This window comes from Ranitomeya imitator, chromosome 1 (assembly GCF_032444005.1).
Source record: "Ranitomeya imitator isolate aRanImi1 chromosome 1, aRanImi1.pri, whole genome shotgun sequence".
Lineage (NCBI taxonomy): Eukaryota > Metazoa > Chordata > Amphibia > Anura > Dendrobatidae > Ranitomeya > Ranitomeya imitator.
The window spans coordinates 820,863,337-820,881,483 of record NC_091282.1 but is presented as its reverse complement, the minus strand read 5'-3'; the positions used below and the strand labels follow the sequence as shown (position 1 = coordinate 820,881,483).

The 18,147-nt window shown below is 41.4% G+C and overlaps 1 protein-coding gene across 1 annotated transcript in view; it reads right to left on the bottom strand.

Moving 5' to 3' along the window:
- Positions 1 to 18,147, bottom strand: part of ADAMTSL5 (ADAMTS like 5) — a 207,308-nt gene that overhangs the window by 107,139 nt on the left and 82,022 nt on the right. The window contains exons 8-9 of the mRNA XM_069736430.1: positions 8,045 to 8,128; positions 5,481 to 5,644 (exon numbers count right to left, since the gene is read on the bottom strand). Coding sequence (XP_069592531.1) covers positions 5,481 to 5,644; positions 8,045 to 8,128 — 248 coding nt within the window. The remainder of the gene's footprint in view (positions 1 to 5,480; positions 5,645 to 8,044; positions 8,129 to 18,147) is intronic.

Sequence of the window (18,147 nt, the reverse complement as noted above, 5' to 3'; positions counted from 1 at the left end):
ACCACGCAGCAAGGATATGATGATTTTCACCTGCTGAATGGGATCACCTGAAGAACGGGGTTTCAAAGCAAAAAACAATTTGCAGTTATTTTTAAAGTTCAAAAACTTGGATCTGTCCCCAAAGAACAAATCCGGAGTAGGAATTCTGGGCTCTAAAGCCGGAGTCTGGACAACATAGTCCTGGATACTCTGTACTCTTGCAGCCAGTTGATCCACACGAGAAAACAAACCCTGAACATCCATGCCAGAGCATATAACCTGCTCCACCCAGATATCAAGAGGAAAAAAGAGGCAAACCAGAGCACAGAAAAAAAAATGGTTCAGAACTTTCTTTTCCTTCTTTTGAGATACATTTAATTCATTTTTGGCCACTTGTACTGTTATGATCTGGTGGTTTAGGAACAACATGAGACAAGCTCTGAAGGAGGTGGTATCTGTACTGACCGCAGACCCTGAACCTAGCAGCGCAACTAGAAATAGCCGTGGGGGGTACCTGACGCTCCCTAGACCCCTCGGCACAGCCTAAGATCTAACTTCCCCTAAAGATGGAAACAGGAAACCTATCTTGCCTCAGAGAAAATCCCCAAAGGAAAGATAGCCCCCCACAAATATTGATGGTGAGAGGAGGGGAAAATAACATACGCAGAGATGAAATCAGATTTTAGCATAGGAGGCCAGTCTAGCTTGATAGATAGGACAGGAAAGGATACTGTGCGGTCAGTATAAAAACTACCAAACAATCCACACAGAGTTTACAAAATCACCACACCTGACTAAAGGTGTGGAGGGTAAATCTGCTTCCCAGAGCTTCCAGCTAACAGAAAAAATCCATAATGACAAGCTGGACAAAAATAGAATGCACAGAACAATAAGTCCACAACATGTGGACTGAAATGAGCAAAGCCAGAACTTATATTTGCAGTACTGGTCAGGAAACCAGGAGAATCCAAGCAGAGATGTGAATCCAGCCAGAGAACATGACAAGTGGCATAAGCTGAAGACTAGAGCCAGGTTAAATAGCAGAGCCAGGAGAGACGATTAGTGAAAGCAGCTGCTAAAGCTAAACCCAAGAAGCGGCAGTTCCACTCAAAACCACCAGAGGGAGCCCAAGGGCAGAATTCACAAAAGTGCCATTTACAACCACCGGAGGGAGCCCAAGAACGGAATTCACAACACCCGCCCTCGCCCATTCAACCTGACTCCACTACCCAACCTGACTCGGCTACTCAACCTGATTTACGCCGCACAGAACGAACAACAGCTGATATACCACCCAGACGTTACGAACAAGACAAGTTTATTTGGCAGCGGATCATCCGAGAAATCGAACAGTGTCAACATTTATTGAATGTACTCTTGCCCGTGGAATGGTGAGCTAAAGGAGAGGGGGAGTGTAAGGAGGAGAACTGGGCTGTGGGTACCTGTCCTATGCCAGGTCCGGAACTGTTGGGGCTGTCTCCTCTGTTGTCCGGGGGAAGGAGTAAGAAACCAGACAAACCTTTGCACTCGAAAACCAGGGGTTTGGCTAAGCGGCAACAGCCACACGCACGCGGAAGCAGTCAGTCTTGGCAGGAACAGGCAACGTGCAACACAGAGAGAGACGTGTTCCGTTCCTTGAGCACCTGGACTGCGCCGGCATGCATTTGTGTACCCTCGCCGTGACCAGTGGGGATTGCAGAGAGAGAAGCGCAGTGCACCTGGTAACTGGCAGAGAGCGAGGTGCCGTGCGCTTCATGACCGTGAGTATAGCGCACGGACAGCAGAGAGAGAGAACTGGGTACTGGACAGATGTTTGCGGCCCACCTTACCAGCATATACCTTCTCGACCACGGGGGATCCTGATCATGCCAAGGCCTTGTTTGCTCCGGCCGCATTTGTTCATGGACTAGGGGCTCAGCGAAGGTGCCAGAGACCGACCGCTGCTGCCAGAAGACGGATCGCCGTTACTAACCAAATTTCCTTGGACAAACACCGTGCCAGCCATTGCCGGCGCTACCAACCCCCAAGTGGTACCTGCATTCTAAAGAACTCCTGACACGACAAGTACACAACAAAACAACCATCAATTTGTTTATTAACCCTACATATCCTTATCAATTGGACTGCTATACTCCCGTTTAATCCTTCATCTCCCTGCGATGAGTTAACCCCCTGTTAAATTAAAATTGTTACATTTGTTAAGTCTTGCTTTGCCTTCTATCTGTCACTGCATCCTGCAACATGCTTTCATCTGCATCATTGACATCATGTCCGCAGCACTACAGCCAATCAGATCAGCAGCTTGTGCCATCTAGTTGGACAATAGGCTCAGTAACTGGCTGCAGTCTTGTTGACATGATGTCAGTGCTAGTGTTGAGCAACCTCCCTAGTGTTCGGGTTCAGTTCGTCAAAGAGGGAGGTGTTCGCCGAACTGTTCGTCGAACGTTCATCGAACACCGTCGAACCCCATTGAAACCAATGGCAGGCAAACACAAACACACACAAACACATGGAAAACACATAGAAAACACCTTAAAAGGTGTCCAAAAGCTGAAAAACTGCTCAGAAGACACAACAAACATGGAAAAGTCACAACTACATATAGTCATGCGAAAAGAAAAGAGGTGGAGGAGTAAAAGGCGGAGGAGACACAGATATAGACATGTCATGCCCTTCTAAAATCAAGAAAAGCTGGAGTAAAAATCTAAACTCACTCTACCAACACCCAGACGTCTTGACAAAAAAAATAAAAAAAGAAATATCTTTAGGTAGAATGGCGGCGGGTCCATTCAGATCACTTTCCTTAGAAGACGTAGTGGTACCCCCGTTGGGAGTTGTGCCAAAAAATGAACCCAATACATTCAGACTAATCCACCATTTCTAATATCCAAGGGGCAGGTCAGTAAACGACAACATCGACGCGGAACCAAGTACAGTACTATGTACTGTACCTCCTTTGACGAAGCAATCAGGCTGGTCAAGAAGTTGGTAAGAGGCACCCTAATGGCCAAGACAAACATTGAGGGCTTTGGAGGGCTGTGGGGCCCTCCAAAGAAATGCCACCCCACACCATTACTGACCCACTTTCAAACCGGTCATGCTGAAGGATGTTGCAGGCAGCAGATCGCTCTCCATGGTGTCTCCAGTCTCTGTCACGTCTGTCACATGTGCTCAGTGTGAACTTGCTTTCATCTGTGAAGAGCACAGGGCGCCAGTGGCGATTTTGCCAATCCTGGTGTTCTGTGGCAAATGCCAAGCGTCCTGCACAGTGTTGGGCTGTGAGCTAAACCCCCATCTGTGGACCATCCTCATGGAGTCGGTTTCTAACCATTTGTGCAGACACATGCACATTTGTGGCCTGCTGGAGATCATTTTGCAGGGCTCTGGCAGTGCTCCTCCTGTTCCTCCTTGCACAAAGGCTGAGGTAGCGGTCCTGCTGCTGGGTTGTTGCCCTCCTATGGCCCCTTTCACATCTCCTGGTCTACTGGTCTGTCTCCTGGTCTCCTATTATCTTAAATATACAGATTTAATATTTTGTATATACAAAGTTATACAAAGTCTACACAGCTCTGTTAAAATTGTAGGCTTTTGTCATGTAAAATAATCATATCAATAACATGCAAATTGCCTCTTCAGAGAAAAAGAGGACTTGAACTTTATAGTGCCCCCTGTTGGAAGCAGCAATCCTACAAGTCACAATCAACCCTTTAGCGAGTCTTGCAATATGACTTAGGATAAAAGCCAAATCAGAAGCACAATTCAGAGATACTGATTTGGCTTTTATCCTAAGTCATATTGCAAGACTCGTTAAAGGTTTGATTGTGACTTGTAGTATCGCTACTTCCAATAGGTGGCACTATAGAGTACAAGTCCTCTTTTTCTCTGAAGAGGCAATTTGCATATTAAATTTCCCAGAGGAGCATTGCACAGCGAATAAGAATCCTTACCTTGACAAGCCAGAGCTGGTATGTCACTCTCCACAAGGAGAAATCTTACCCCTTAGGCTGCCGTCACACTAGCAGTATTTGGTCAGTATTTTACATCAGTATTTGTAAGCCAAAACCAGGAGTGGGTGATAAATGCAGAAGTGGTGCATATGTTTCTATTATACTTTTCCTCTAATTGTTCCACTCCTGGTTTTGGCTACAAATACTGATGTAAAATACTGACCAAATACTGCTAGTGTGACGGCAGCCTAAGACCTCATATCAATAACAATCATTTAAAAACTTTTTCCACCTTTAGGCCATGTTCACACCATCCTTTTTTTCATGCGGAATCGCCGCGATTTTCCCGCTGCGGGTCCGCAGCTGTTTTCCATGCAGGGTACATTACAATGTACCCTATGGAAAACAGGAACTGCTGTGCCCACATTGCGGAAAATCGCGAAAAAAGCCGCACTGAATAGCCGCGGTCAAAAAGAAGTACCATGTCACTTCTTTTTGCGGAACTGCAGCGGTTCTGCACCCATAGACCTCCATTGTGAGGTCAAACCCGCAGTAAAACCCGCAGATGAAAAAAATATCTGCGGGTTTTCTGCGGTTTGTGGTGCAGGACCGCTGCAGTGTGGCTGCCCCCCCGTGCCCCAATCCCACCCCCCCCATGCTCCGATGCCACCCCCCGTGCTTCGACGCCCCCCCGTGCCCTCATCTCCCCCCCTTATACTTACCCGGCCTCCTGGTGTCCGTCCGGCCGTCTTCTCCCTGGGCGCCGCCATCTTGCAAAATGGCGGGCGCATGCGCAGTGCACCCGCCGAATCTGCCGGCCGGCAGATTCGTTACAAAGTGCATTTTGATCACTGAGATGGTTATATATGTATATAACCTATCTCAGTGATCAAAATAAAAAAAATAGTAAATGACCCCCCCCCCTTTGTCACCCCCATAGGTAGGGACAATAAAAAAATTAAGAATTTTTTTTTCCACTAAGGTTAGAATAGGGTTAGGGGTAGGGTTAGGGGTAGGGTTAGGGGTAGGGGTAGGGTTAGGGGTAGGGTTAGGGTTAGGGGTAGGGTAGGGTTAGGGGTAGGGTTAGGGTTAGGGTATTTTCAGCCATTTTAACCCTGAAAAACTTCCTAGAAAACACACAGACTCTGCATAGAAAACTGCATCAAAAAACGCATCAAAAAACGCACCAAAAAAGCACCAAAAAAAGGACCTGCGTTTTCTGCCAAGAGCTGCGGTTTTTAGTCCTGAAAAAAAAGGAGGGAAATCAGGAACGTGTGAACATAGCCTTAATGTCACCCATAATCTGTACAAATTCATTGAGAAACAAATTGAGAAACTTTTTACATAAACCTGACATTTTAACGGGTGTGTGAACTTTTATATTCACTGTATATTATTTGTGTCTGCCTTTTTGTTGTTATTTTTGTTAAGTACCAATGTAGATATGGTTAGAGTATTTGGAACCTAGTATCAACTGCCATATCTCTTTTTCTTTATCAATATATTTTATTTTACAAGAAAATGAGAAGACAGAAATAAAAAAGGGAATCTTACCAGAACATACAAATCTTCATTAGTGGGCCCCAAAACCTCCAGGAATTCATGACTGGCTGTAACTCTGGAGTATCGTACCTCTGTCCCTGCCACTTTGTACACTCCAGATCTGGAAATTTCCCAGTTCCCATTAATCACATAGCCTTTACTCAAGCTCATCAGGGCTGATAAAAAAAAAGAATGTGCACTTAATATTAAAATATCATTTAACATTAGAATAAAATATATTTTCTAGCCAATTTTATAAGCTCCCAAACAGTGTGGTTTGATCTTGTGGTTATGGGGGTCAGGGAATAGAATAAAAGGTGTAATATATTGCTACATGCAGGGAATGCCATACAGTTCATTGTAGTCTGTGACCACAAAGACACACAGATCTGCACAGAAGGGCTCATTTACAGCAATAAATAAATAATGTATTATTTATACATTAAATTATTATTATAAATAATATAATTATTATTATAAATAATAGCTAGTATAGACTGAACATTTATCGTATTCTCATGCCCCTAGTGTAAGAATGGTGGACTGTGCTGTTGTGTTCCTGCCCCTGAAGTCACCAATCGCGTGATAATATAGTGTGAACCAGGTTATTGAAAATGACATTGTATAAGTTTTAAATAATTAAATTGCATTTAAATTATAAGTGTTGGAAACTTTGAAATTGTTCCAGAAAATGAAGTATTTCTCTCAAAAAATTATTGCAATTACAATTATGTTTTGTTATACATATGTTTATTTCCTTTGTGTTTACTGGAACAATACAAAAGAACAGCGAACAACCTTGAGATTGTTGATAATGTTCGACAATTTTGGTTCTCAAGTCCTCAGACAGTTCACTTCACCTCTTTCATTTCTCCATGCTTAGGGTGTCACACATAGTGCAAAGATTGAGTCAACTTCTACCGTTTTTATCTGGTCTCAGGTGTGATTTTCATATTGCCCATACCTGTTACTTGCCACAGGTAAGTTTGAACCGAGCATCAGAGGCTTGAAACAAAGTTGTTTACCCACAATTTTGGAAAGTTGCCAACATTTTGTCCTACACATTTTGGGGGTTTTGTGTAAAATGATGTACAATTTGCCTTTTTTATCTGCTTTTTTGTGTTGTTCCAATACACACAAAGGAAATAACCAAAATAAACATGTGAATGACAAAACATGTGCAATTGCAATAATTCTCTTGGAGAAATACTTCATTTTCTGGAATAATTTCAACGGTGTGTATACTTTTGGCCATGACTGCTGTAGGAGTCTGTACTCATTTGGCTGAGGTAGGCACAGGAAACAGTATTGTTGAAATGTCCAGACAAGTTTATTAAACTGCTTACATAAACTGCTCTGGATAGCCAAAACAAACAAACAGCCTTTTTCTGGCACAAAGTGAAAAGCAAATAGAAAAATAAACAGTCCATATAGTACTGCGGGTCCGCCGGCTCAGGTCAGTGTCTTTAGCACACACACACTGAAGGTCTCCACATCTCAAGCCACAGACACCGAATGAGACATTTGGCCTCCATTTTATTAGCCAAACCACACCCCTGGGGTTGGGATATGTGAGCGGTCATTCCCCCCTCATCTCTTATGACCGCTGGTAAAGCCTGGCTCTGGAATGGCCCAAATAACTCTCTAAGGACAATACGTGCGGGAGCATACTCCCAAGCTCATATCACCACCGCTAATAGCCGCGATGACACCCTCCGGTATCTCCCGTCCAGGACTTGTCTGGCAGCCATCTTACACTGCATATGATATATATATATATATATATATATATAAATATATATATATATAGTAAGAGGGTCTTTTGACAGTGAGGGTGATGACTGAGTGGAACAGGCTGCCGCGATAATTGGTGAGTTCTCCTTCAATGGAAGTCCCCAAACAGAGGCTGGACAGACATCTGTCTGAGACAGTGTAGTGAATCCTGCACTGAGAAGGGGGTTGGACACGATGACCCTGGAGGTCCCTTTTAAGTTTAACATTCTATGATTCTATGAGAATTTACAGTTTCATCAAGCATAATATCATGTGCATGCAGAACTAATGATCTTGTATACCAGAGTGTTACTTGCGCACCAATATCTTGAACAAAAATAAAATGGAATGATGGTGGAAAATGTCAGATGCAAGAGAAAAGAGTTGAAGCTGTTGTCTCACTATGTGTTTTCGGGAGTCCACCATTCACCACTTCCTGACAGATTGACAGTTCAGGCTAGTGGCAAGGCTATACGACTAGCGCGAATTGTGCACACTCCCATGCTGCAAGCAGAGGCAGCTTAAGACCAGCACTTGCAAGCTGTATGGCTCTGTGTCTAGAAGACCTCTCATGGACTGCAGAAGTGGCCAGTAACCTAGGTATTGAACAGTAAACAATACAAAATGTCTCCATTCTTGAGAACGGAGAATATTTTTTAATATGTGGTAAACAGGAAAGTTTCTTGTTTTTACAAGCACTTTGAGATTTTACTCATTTTAGATTTTGAGAAAACCACTTTATATTGTTTTCATTTTAAAAACGTTGATATTTCCAACAATATGAGCAATATTCTTCTCTTTACCTAAAATGTTTCGACTCCGATCCGTCACTTTAATGTGCATTGCGCCAGCAGGAATACTTGTCACATTTATGTAGCCAAAGATTCCTAATATAATACAAAATATTACATTGAAATAATGTGTGTTGAATGCAAACCAATCTTTAAATGCCTAACATTTCTGTATCCAGCCTGAAAATATGCTATCAATATGTTTATCAAATAAGATAAACTGCACCTTGAAGGAACTGTCCTATAAGATGGCTTTACACCGTTAGATCATTTTAACAGTTTTTCATTGCTCCAGCGTCTAGATATTGTTGCTCTTGTTTTCATCTGATTAATTCTCACTACATGCACTTAGGGGTTGGCCACTTTGTGTATAATTTAACAAGTACAGTATGTTGGAAACACTAATCTTGCATGTAGTGAAGATAGGCCACTGTAACGTATAAGTATTGTATGAAATAGGTTTTGTCTAAGTCCCTATATCTTCCACTGACTCCAGAATGTTCCAAAAAAAATGGCAATGTGTTTCTCATCCTTCTTGTAAGAACACAATTAGGGCATGACTTCCACCTCTGACACTTCACACAATACCTTTACTATGTAAATTCCGAGTGTAGTCTAGTGGGAGCATACAGTGGGGCAAAAAAGTATTTAGTCAGTCAGCAATAGTGCAAGTTCCACCACTTAAAAAGATGAGAGGCGTCTGTAACTTACATCATAGGTAGACCTCAACTATGGAAGACAAACTGAGAAAAAAAAATCCAGAAAATCACATTGTCTGTTTTTTTAACATTTTATTTGCATATTATGGTGGAAAATAAGTATTTGGTCAGAAACAAAATTTCATCTCAATACTTTGTAATATATCCTTTGTTGGCAATGACAGAGGTCAAACGCTTTCTGTAAGTCTTCACAAGGTTGACACACACTGTTGTGGGTATGTTGGCCCACTCCTCCATGCAGATCTCCTCTAGAGCAGTGATGTTTTTGGCTTTTCGCTTGGCAACACGGACTTTCAACTCCCTCCAAAGGTTTTCTATAGGGTTGAGATCTGGAGACTGGCTAGGCCACTCCAGGACCTTGAAATGCTTCTTACGAAGCCACTCCTTCGTTGCCCTGGCGGTGTGCTTTGGATCATTGTCATGTTGAAAGACCCAGCCACGTTTCATCTTCAATGCCCTTGCTGATGGAAGGAGGTTTGCACTCAAAATCTCACGATACATGGCCCCATTCATTCTTTCATGTACCCGGATCAGTCGTCCTGGCCCCTTTGCAGAGAAACAGCCCCAAAGCATGATGTTTCCACCACCATGCTTTACAGTAGGTATGGTGTTTGATGGATGCAACTCAGTATTCTTTTTCCTCCAAACACGACAAGTTGTGTTTCTACCAAACAGTTCCAGTTTGGTTTCATCAGACCATAGGACATTCTCCCAAAACTCCTCTGGATCATCCAAATGCTCTCTAGCAAACTTCAGCCGGGCCCGGATATGTACTGGCTTAAGCAGTGGGACACGTCTGGCACTGCAGGATCTGAGTCCATGGTGGCGTAGTGTGTTACTTATGGTAGGCCTTGTTACATTGGTCCCAGCTCTCTGCAGTTCATTCACTAGGTCCCCCCGCGTGGTTCTGGGATTTTTGCTCACCGTTCTTGTGATCATTCTGACCCCACGGGGTGGGATTTTGCGTGGAGCCCCAGATAGAGGGAGATTATCAGTGGTCTTCCATTTTCTAATTATTGCTCCCACTGTTGATTTCTTCACTCCAAGCTGGTTGGCTATTGCAGATTCAGTCTTCCCAGCCTGGTGCAGGGCTACAATTTTGTTTCTGGTGTCCTTTGACAGCTCTTTGGTCTTCACCATAGTGGAGTTTGGAGTCAGACTGTTTGAGGGTGTGCACAGGTGTCTTTTTATACTGATAACAAGTTTAAACAGGTGCCATTACTACAGGTAATGAGTGGAGGAAAGAGGAGACTCTTAAAGAAGAAGTTACAGGTCTGTGAGAGCCAGAAATCTTGATTGTTTGTTTCTGACCAAATACTTATTTTCCACTATAAAATGCAAAAAAAATGATAAAAAAACAGACAATGTGATTTTCTGGATTTTTTTTTCGCAGTTTGTCTCCCATAGTTGAGGTCTACCTATGATGTAAATTACAGACGCCTCTCATCTTTTTAAGTGGTGGAACTTGCACTATTGCTGACTGACTAAATACTTTTTTGCCCCACTGTATATAACCCCAAAAAATATTCAAAGAAATATTTATGCAAAATAATCCTTTATTAATATACTAGATGGTGGCCCGATTCTAACGCATCGGGTATTCTAGAATATGCATGTCCACGTAGTATATTGCCCAGCCACGTAGTATATTGCCCAGTCACTTAGTATATTGCCCAGTCACGTAGTTTATTGCCCAGCCACGTAGTATATTGCCCAGTCACGTAGTATATTGCCCAGTCACGTAGTTTATTGCCCAGCCAGGTAGTATATTGCCCAGCCACGTAGTATATTGCCCAGTCACGTAGTATATTGCCCAGTCACGTAGTTTATTGCCCAGCCAGGTAGTATATTGCCCAGCCACGTAGTATATTGCCCAGCCACGCAGTATATTGCCCAGCCACGTAGTATATTGCAAAGCTACGTATTATATTGCCCAGTCACGTAGTATATTGCCCAGCCACGTAGTATGTTGCACAGCCCACGTAGTATATTGCCCAGTCACATAGTATATTGCCCAACCACATAGTATATTGACCAGTCACGTACTATATTGCCCAACCACGTAGTATATTGCCCAGCCACATAGTATATTGCCCAGCCACGTAGTATATTGCCCAGTCACGTAGTATATTGCCCAGTCACGTAGTAAATTGCCCAGTGACGTAGTATATTGCCCAGCCACATAGTATATTGCCCAGACACGTAGTATATTGCCCAGCCACGTAGTATATTGCCCAGTCACGTACTATATTGCCCTGCCACATAGTATATTGCCCAGCGAAGTAGTATACAGCACAGAGCCACGTAGTATATTGCCCAGCCACGTAGTATATTTCCCAGCCACGTAGTATATTGCCCAGCGACGTAGTACACAGCACAGAGCATATTGCCCAGTCACGTAGTATATTGCCCAGTTACGTAGTATATTGCCTAACGCATAACGCATCGGGTATTCTAAAATATGCATGTCCACGTAGTATATTGCCCAACCATGTAGTATATTGCCCAGCCACGTAGTATATTGCCCAGCCACGTAGTATATTGCCCAGTCACGCAGTATATTGCCCAGTCACGTAGTTTATTGCCCAGCCACGTAGTATATTGCCCAGCCACGTAGTATATTGCCCAGCCACATAGTATATTGCCCAGCCACATAGTATATTGCCCAGTCACGCAGTATATTGCCCAGTCACGTAGTTTATTGCCCAGCCACGTAGTATATTGCCCAGTCACGCAGTATATTGCCCAGCCACGTAGTATATTGCCCAGCCAGGTAGTATATTGCCCAGTCACGTAGTATATTGCCCAGCTAGGTAGTATATTGCCCAGCCACATAAAATATTGCCCAGCCACGCAGTATATTGTCCAGTCACGTAGTATATTGCAAAGCTACGTAGTATATTGCCCAGTCACGTAGTATATTGCCCAGGCACGTAGTATGTTGCACAGCCCACGTAGTATATTGCCCAGTCACATAGTATATTGCCCAACCACATAGTATATTGACCAGTCACGTACTATATTGCCCAGCCACGTAGTATATTGCCCAGCCACGTAGTATATTGCCCAGCCACGTAGTATATTGCCCAGTCACGTACTATATTGCCCAGCCACATAGTATATTGCCCAGCGACGTAGTATACAGCACAGAGCCACGTAGTATATTGCCCAGCCACGTAGTATATTGCCCAGCCACGTAGTATATTGCCCAGCGACGTAGTACACAGCACAGAGCATATTGCCCAGTCACGTAGTATATTGCCCAGTTACGTAGTATATTGCCTAGTGACGTAGTATATTGCCCAGTCACGTAGTATATTGCCCAGCCACGTAGTATATTGCCCAGTGACGTAGTATACATCACAGAGCCATGTAGTATATTGCCCAGTGACGTACTATATTACGCAGCCACGTATGTCACAGGTTAAAAAATAAAAAATAAACATACTCACCTTCGGATCCGAGGGCCCCTTGTAGTTCTGTCGCCTGTTCGCCAGCTTCCGGTCACAGGGTGTGATGGCGTCGCGGTCACATGACCGTGACGTCATGGAAGGTCCTTGTCGCATACCATCTTTAGCACCGGAGGAGCGAGGAGCGGGAAAGGCGCCGGAGGGTGAGTATATGATGATTTATTATTTATTATTTTTAACATTAGATCTTTTTACTATTGATGCTGCATAGGCAGCATCAATAGTAAAAACTTGGTCACACAGGGTTAATAGCGGCGGTAACGGAGTGAGTTACCCGCGGCATAACGCGGTCCGTTACCACTGGCATTAACCCTGTGTGAGCGGTGACTGCGGGGAGTATGGAGCGGGCGCTGAGTGCAGGGGAGTAGGGAGGCACTAATCGGACTGTGGCCGTCGCTGATTGGTCGCGGCAGCCATGACAGGCAGCTGGCGAGACCAATCAGCGACTTGGATTCCATGACAGACAGAGGCCACGACCAATGAATATCCGTGACAGACAGAAGGACAGACAGACAGACAGAAAGACGGAAGTGACCTTTAGACAATTATATAGTAGATAGAAAACATGATTACACAACAATTAATCATTAAAACGTGATATCACAAAATATAGGGGGCGGGTAAAAAACGAAATATAAAATAACAATGTATGCAATGACTCCCTGACGAAACGAAAGCGAAACGCGAGTTGGAGTGATGTGTGGGGGCAGTGGTGTGTCATCTTGGTTGGTATTGTGCTTTTACAATGGATTTCTTTTGACTGCTATTTTCTTTTATAAATCATCATGTTGCACTGCTGGTTATATAGGCTGCAAGGCTATTTTTGCACTATACACTTTGGTGATTAATACAAATTTCTATTATAGATTAACCTTTCTGATTATCTAATATCTAAGCCATATATCTGTCTTATGTTCATTCATATCCTTTATACAGTATATTATATCATATAAATCATCCCAAATAAAAAGTGCAACAAAAGACACGGTATAAAATTGTTTTTATTAATAATATTTTAAAATAAAAAATAATATACAAAAAATAAAGCTGATAAATGATGAACACACTATAATGGTATAATAGGACACATCAAAATATGCAGAATAATTACCCCTACACTCATATGACACATGAATATTGCACTAAAGAAAATAATATAGCAATATGGATAATAGTATAATAAATAAATATATATAAATATAAAGGTATATTATCCTATAGAATTTATAATGCCAAATCAAAGTGCAAAAATGCAAAAATAAAATTATTGTGCAAAAAATGCAAAAAAATGCAAAATTTAGGCACAAAAATGACAACTATGTGCAAAATAGGTGTATGTGAAAATACTAATAGACCAGAAAAAAATGGGGATTATTATTGCTCAGTGCGCCTAATATATTGCACACAACCCAACAAAAAAAACAAAAACAAAAAAAAAAATATATATATATATATATATATATATATATATATATATATATATATGCAAATAGTGCAAATATATACCCCAAAAATTTTTGGGGCTAAAAAGTGCAAATAAATATCAATAGTGTACGCAATATTGCAACCCCTACATATAATATAAAATGTGCTACTGTAAAAATGCTAATACTATTAGCCACTACTAAGTCCCTATATTGCACAATTACCACACTTAGGCCAAAAGAGAAAATAGTGCAACAATATTGATAAGATAGGGCAATATCGCAACAAAGTACTAAAGTGCAAACAGTGCCTTACTGAGTCGACCGCTATTGTGTACTAACACCAGCATGGGTACAGTAAGTAAAATCAGATTGCTAACAGAGGCTCCACATACCTATAGGTGCTCAAACCCTACGTACGTTTCAGCTGATGCCTTCTTCCGGGGGCGTATACACAGGCTAATGAGGGTCAGTTTATATAGCGTGCTGATTGCCCTTGAGTTAGCCAAGCTGAGCTGCGTGTGTGGCGCATGCGCAACCGCCCGGCCCATGGCCCCATCCACCCGGCATCACCCCGGCAACGCGCATGCCACCAAATCCCGCCCACGTGGGTCACGTGATAGGGGAAGGTGGGGAACACGTCACCGAGGAGAGAGACGCTGAGCTGAATGAAACCACGGACAAGGAAAGCCGCGCACGCGCACAACCGCCAAGCTGCAACTCAGAGATGCGCAAGTGCCGCAAGAGATGGAATTAAGCCTAATCAAATTGCACTGTGCACAAAATAAATTAACATATATGAGAATGCATTAATAAACTATATAATTATTTCATAATAAGAAGAACATAGGAAAATAAATAAATAATGATGAACATAAACATAAGAAAATTACATATTACAATATGATACATAATATATATACAACACAATATAAGGCATAATAATAATAATCTTAATTTTTATATAGCGCTAACATATTCCGCAGCGCTTTACAGTTTGCACACATTATCACATTATCATCACTGTCCCCGATGGGGCTCACAATCTAAATATCCTATCAGTATGTCTTTGGAATGTGGGAGGAAACCGGAGGAAACCCACGCAAACACAGAGAGAACATACAAACTCTTTGCAGATGTTGTCCTGGGTGGGATTAGAACCCAGGACTCCAGCGCTGCAATGCTAACAACTGCGCCACCGTGCTGCCCATATAGGCATAAATATAAATCACAAACAAATACATCACAAAATTACAAAACTGGTACATCATCCAATAATATTCCGGATCTTCACTCAAAAAATTCCAATGTTATTTTCTCATAAGTTAAACAGTCCGATATAATATCTTAGGGGCCAGAACTGTAAAATATTAAAAATAAAAATGATTAATATGAGCACATAACAATCATTACACAATAATTTTAATAAATAAATATAATGAATGTAATAACAGAAGATTAAAAAGTAGATAAAAAAATGAATTAAAAAGGGAGATGATCAGAGAAATGACGAATAACTTAAAGCCTCATTGAGGCCCAGAGGCTGAAGCGTACGGAGAGTCCATATCCATCTACTCTCTTTTTGAGTAAGCCTACGACTAACATTACCTCCACGTAAATCAGTAATTATCCTGTCTATGCCAATCACACGGAGACCAGTTGGATCACATCCATGGTGAATCTTAAAATGCCATGGTAACGTTTTTAGATGTTCCACAGTTACTTCCTTCTCAGCTGCTCTAATGTCTCCTACGTGTTCACGCACGCGTAGTTTCAATGGTCTAGTAGTAAGCCCGATATAAATTTTAGAACACGGGCATGTTGCGTGATAAATTACTGCTTTTGTATTGCACGTAATAGTCTGTGTAATCTTATACAGCTTGTTGTCAGACCCAACAAAGCTATTAGCACAATCTATATTAGAACATGCAATGCAATTGCCGCATGGAGCACAACCCCATTTCTCAATGGGTTTTGAGACAAGAGAAGGAAAAAGTAATGACTGATCATTAACGGGATAAAAGCTCTTTGTAAGATGATCTTTTAAGTTGCGTGCACGACGTGCCGGAACACATGGTCGTTCAGGTAAATATTGTTTTAAAATAGGGTCACTCGTAAGTATAGACCAGTGTTTAGATAAAATATCGTGCATCAACTCCCAGTGGGAGTGATATTCTGTAATGAGTCAAGTTATACTTCTTTCTGAGGCTTGCTGGTGGAAAAAATTAAATTATCCCGTTCTGTTTTCAGAGCCCGAAAATAGGCTTTCTTCACACATCTGTGGCTGTACCCACGATCCAAAAATCTTTTTTTCATTTCCTCAGCTCTTATTTTAAAATCCTCAAAAGATGAACACACCCGTCTAAGCCTTAAAAATTGCCCAATAGGTATAGCATTGATGACATGTTTCGGGTGTGAAGAGGAAGCATGCAGAACTGAATTCACTGCCGTCTTCTTGCGAAACAGATCTGTCTGTAACATCCCAAAATTATCGCGCTTTAATGGTTATGTCCAAAAAATCAACAGCATTAATATCAAAATGGCATGTCAATTTTATGTTGAGCTGATTTGTATTTAAAAATTTAATAAAATCTAAAAGTTCAACCGAAGTACCACGCCAGATAAAAAATATGTCATCAATAAAACGGGTCCAAAAAACCACCCGATCCATGGCATCGGTAGAAAAAAGCTCCCTCTCCCACAGCCCCAGGAACAGATTTGCATAAGAGGGTGCACAGGCTGCACCCATAGCTGTTTCCTGGAGCTGCAGGAAGAAGGAGCCGTTAAAAGTAAAAAAATTGTGGGTTAAAACAAATTTTAAAAGCAAAATAATAAAATCTATTTCCTCAACTTTAAAATTCAACATGCTTAAAAAAAATCTTGATGCCTTGAGACCATCCTCGTGTTTTATACTTGTGTATAGTGCCTCGACATCACAAGTAACTAGTAGCATGTCGTCATCAATCACCATAGATTCAATTTTACGAAGAAGGTCTGTAGTGTCACATAAATATGATGGTAGAGTTTCAACGAGTGGTTTCAAATGTGAATCAATATACCGACAAACATTCTCAGTCAAAGCTCCAACACCAGATATAATAGGCCTACCTGGGGGGCATAAGGGATCTTTATGAATCTTTGGTAATAAATATGTAGTAGATATAGATAGTTCCTTAATGTTAAGCAAGTCCTGTATCTCCTTAGTAATGAGATTTGAGTCCCTTGCATTCTGTAAAAGTACCCCAAGTTGTGATCTATAGGATAAAAGGGGGTTAAATGTTAACTTCTTATAACATTGGCGATCTCTTACTAACCGATTCATTTCTTGCTCATACATTACACAGGGCCAGACTACAATATTTCCCCCTTTATTGGCAGGTTTAAATACTACATTTTTCTTTCTTTTAAGACTGTTGAGAGCTGCACGTTCTTCTCTTGTTAAATTATCTGAATGAATACTATGAGGAATTTTTGCCAGTTCCTCAGAGATTGTACGGACAAAGACATCAACACTAGGACATACAGAAAGTGCAGGGAATCTCTGAGACTTCTGTTTAAGAGTCATAGGGACCTTACCCAATGGTGTTGTGTCATGTTCCTCTTGCAATTGTTCGAGTATATCAAGTACTTCTTGATCATCAAGCCTAGGTGAATCTTGCTGTTTTTCTTTATTACGAAACCATTTCTTGAAAATCAAAGATCTGGCAAATATATTAAGATCTTTTACGGCTGTAAAATGATCAAAACGAGAGGCATTGAGAAATGGGGTTGTGCTCCATGCGGCAATTGCATTGCATGTTCTAATATAGATTGTGCTAATAGCTTTGTTGGGTCTGACAACAAGCTGTATAAGATTACACAGACAATTACGTGCAATACAAAAGCAGTAATTTATCACGCAACATGCCCGTGTTCTAAAATTATATCGGGCTTACTACTAGACCATTGAAACTACGCGTGCGTGAACACATAAGAGACATTAGAGCAGCTGAGAAGGAAGTAACTGTGGAACATCTAAAAACGTTACCACGGCATTTTAAGATTCACAATGGATGTGATCCAACTGGTCTCCGTGTGATTGGCATAGACAGGATATTTACTGATTTACGTGGAGGTAATGTTAGTCGTAGGCTTGCTCAAAAAGAGAGTAGATGGATATGGACTCTCCGTACGCTTCAGCCTCTGGGCCTCAATGAGGCTTTAAGTTATTCGTCATTTCTCTGATCATCTCCCTTTTTAATTCATTTTTTTTATCTACTTTTTAAATCTTCTTTTATTACATTCATTATATTTATTTATTAAAATTATTGTGTAATGATTGTTATGTGCTCATATTAATAATTTTTATTTTTAATATTTTACAGTTCTGGCCCCTAAGATATTATATCGGACTGTTTAACTTATGAGAAAATAACATTGGAATTTTTTGAGTGACGATCCGGAATATTATTGGATGATGTACCAGTTTTGTAATTTTGTGATGTATTTGTTTGTGATTTATA